Source organism: Polistes canadensis, unplaced genomic scaffold (assembly GCF_001313835.1).
Source record: "Polistes canadensis isolate GaletaPanama2010 unplaced genomic scaffold, ASM131383v1 scaffold_107, whole genome shotgun sequence".
Lineage (NCBI taxonomy): Eukaryota > Metazoa > Arthropoda > Insecta > Hymenoptera > Vespidae > Polistes > Polistes canadensis.
In genome coordinates, this window is record NW_014569654.1 from 233,086 (window position 1) to 236,261 (window position 3,176).

Consider the following 3,176-nt stretch of genomic DNA (forward strand, 5'->3'; position numbering starts at 1 on the left):
TTAATTATAACAGTTTATGATAATATAACGATTTTTAGATGTTAAGTACAGTTTTATTATTTAAAAAATATAAGAATGTATGGTCTTTGTAATAATATATAAGAGACTCTGAACTCTTTAACGATCGAGTTGCTGAAAAAGTCCTGATGAAGGGACGAAACGTTCAATAAGATCGAAATAACGTTCTAAATTCTTATCCTGTCCAACTTTCATGCGACACATTTATTAATAATTTTATTTTTGGAAGTGATAAACAAATAATTGATTATACCTTTTGTTAATACTTTTACATTTAATTATTGATCTTTTGTTCAAGCACGCTACGATTCGTTGACTATTAAGACACATCACGTTTTACATAGGTTATGCAGGACGTGTCTCGTGCAACGTCTTCTAATATTAACTTCAATCAGTGGCAATAAGGAGGAAATAACTTAACACGTGCACGAGTTATTATTTATCGTCTCGGTTGCTCACGTGATTATGAGAATAAGCATATAAAGGTATCTTGATCTTGAACGAGCCAACGTATTCTTTCGTAGGCGTCGTTCGGGTCAAAGTGAACGTTCGCCTGCGTTTATTGGAATATTGTTCGTTTCTAAAATTAATTATTCGAAATATTTTGAACAAACGTGTGTATTAGGCTCGATCAAAGTTATTTCGTGATTATTATTGGTTACTTTTTTGCAATTTCAATATTTTCCAAAATTAAAATAACAAATTTTCAAGATAAAAATGCGTGAACTAGAAAGTCAAAGAATTTTAAAGGACGAAGAATGTTTCGAAATCATAAGAAAGAAACTTCATCGAGATTGCATGGAGGATTTCTCTTTGATCGATTACGAATTAGTGCCTATAGACGGTGTCAATGGTTACATGGGTCAATATTTTAAACTCAAGGCTACGGTCGCACGACCGATGACGCCGTTGGAAACGAAAGATTTGAATTTCTTCACGAAAATACCACCGCCTATCAGTAGTCCTCAATATGAGTTTACTCAACAATATGGTACTTTCAAGAAAGAGGTCGAACTTTATACCAGAGTTTTTCCTGAAGTTTTGGATGGGACCGAACAAAGGTATATACCAGAGTGTTTCTTGGGTTTGGAGGATGACGTTATTGTGTTGGAAGATATGGCACATAGAGGATTCGTCATGACAGATAAGTTTGAGCCATTTGATTTTGAACATTGCCAGGTGTTGATGAAAACACTTGCCAGGTTCCATGCTAAATCGTTTATCTTCGAGGAACAATATAAAAGAAATCTTCACGACGAATTCTCTCATTGCATGCAAGAAACACTTTGGTCTCTGAAAGAAGGTAGAAGCAAGGCCATGTTCGATGCAGCTGTTAAGGGTACGGTTTCTATGATTGGGATTTTACCAAATCTCAATGATAATCAGAAAGAAGCATTTAAAGGAAAAGTCATCGATTTATCCGCAAGTCACATGGATAAATTATCACCCTCGTCTAAGCACAAGAACGTTTTGTGTCATGGTGATTTGTGGGCGAATAATATTTTATTTAAATATGACAAAGATAAGAAACCGATCGAATGTTGTCTGATAGATTTTCAATTAGCCAGGTGAGATTAATAAATCATTTTCTTTCAAATTTTCATTTTAGCACAAATGTCTTGTAATATTATTTTAAATCTTTAGGTACAACCCACCAGCACATGATATTTTATGCTTTTTCCAATTCACGACTAGTCGAGAATTACGAGACAAACATGGCGAGACCTTGTTGAAAATTTATTATGATTCAATGACAGAGGCTTTGAAAGAAGCGGACTTAAACATATCAACGATCTTTCCCTGGTCCGAATTTATATCGTCCATCGAAGATTTACGTACTATGTGTATTACTCATGGTGTTTTAAATACTCCGATCATGCTTTTGGAACCTAGCGCGGCAAGCAAGTACTTCAGTGAGGAGCCTGAACTTCTCGAAAGTGTTCTCTACGTCGATAGGACTCCTCTTATTTGCGGACAATTCGAAAATGTTCCGAGATATCGAGCCAGGATGCTCGAGGGTTTGCTCGAGTTACATGATCATTTGATCAACTAAATGTTATCTTTTTTTTTTACCAAAAATTCCGACCTATAGTATTTCTCCGTAGTTTATTATTAAATATTTCTTCGAAATAATCCGTATGATTGCAATATTTTTAATATTGTTAAAAATGCAAATTTTACAAATAATAATTGAAGTTTTTAAAGTCGGATATTTGTCAATTCGATTGATTGAATAAAAGTATTCGTAATGTTAGCTGCAAATAAATTGCAAAAAAAACTAATATCTTATTTTATTTTGAAATTTCTTCATTAATATATTATACCTACCTTGAAATAGAATTATGAACGAATTTCGATATAAATTTTCCTGTATTCTGCAAAGAAATATTTTTAAATAAGGAAGGATCATATATTCGAATATTATGTTAAATAAAAATGATATTAAAATTCGATGATGGTATAGCACGTTAAAAAATAATAACAATCTTATCGATCGTGTGAACGGTATTACCCTAATCGGGACACGCTCGAAATAGGGCATCCGTTCTATTTTATTACAAACTCTGATGTGAATATCGCACACCGAAACGTGAGGCATAATGGGACTCTTGTAATTTCATACCTTTTATGTATATAATTATTTATATCGTCAATTATAATGAATATATAGTTATGTACAATATTGAATCTCATTCTTTAACAATAACATCAACAACATGATTAAACAACGTTCCTCATTGGTACACAAATTGTAAATGTACAGATAAAAAAGCATTAGATGAGGTTCAATGAGGCATCGAAGGTGGGCGTACACACTCGGCGCGCCTGAATCCCTTCTTCCCTTCGTACACAAACGTAATCCTTTTATATATATATTTATATACATACATATGTATGTGCATACATTTACACATACACATATACATACACATGTCGAAATCTTTTCGATCCTATGTCCATAAAGATTTTCCAATTTTATTTACCTCTTCGTCTTCCTCTTTAATTTTTTTCATCTTCGCCGTCGTCTTCATCTTCATCATCTTCATCTTCTTTATTCTTTCTCTTATTTTTTTTGTTCTCTTTTTGTTAAATTTTTAATTCTTATTTATTTTTTTGTTACGTAAGCCTTCGTCACACACAAGGGTGATCCCTTTATC

The 3,176-nt window shown here is 32.9% G+C and overlaps 1 protein-coding gene across 1 annotated transcript; it reads left to right on the forward strand.

Annotated features, from left to right (window-relative positions):
• Positions 1-523: 523 nt before the first annotated feature.
• LOC106787607 lies at positions 524-2,307 on the forward strand. Its single transcript, XM_014750131.1, has 2 exons — positions 524-1,586; positions 1,663-2,307. The coding sequence occupies exons 1-2, from the start codon at positions 736-738 to the stop codon at positions 2,069-2,071; spliced, it is 1,260 nt and encodes a 419-aa protein (XP_014605617.1). The 5' UTR covers positions 524-735; the 3' UTR covers positions 2,072-2,307.
• Positions 2,308-3,176: the final 869 nt, after the last annotated feature.

Coding starts and splice junctions, on each gene's coding strand:
- LOC106787607 (XM_014750131.1), top strand. CDS start 736: ATGCGTGAACTAGAAAGTCAAAGAATTTTAAAGGACGAAGAATGTTTC. Junction 1,587..1,662: donor ATAGATTTTCAATTAGCCAG/GTGAGATTAATA, acceptor TTAAATCTTTAG/GTACAACCCACCAGCACATG.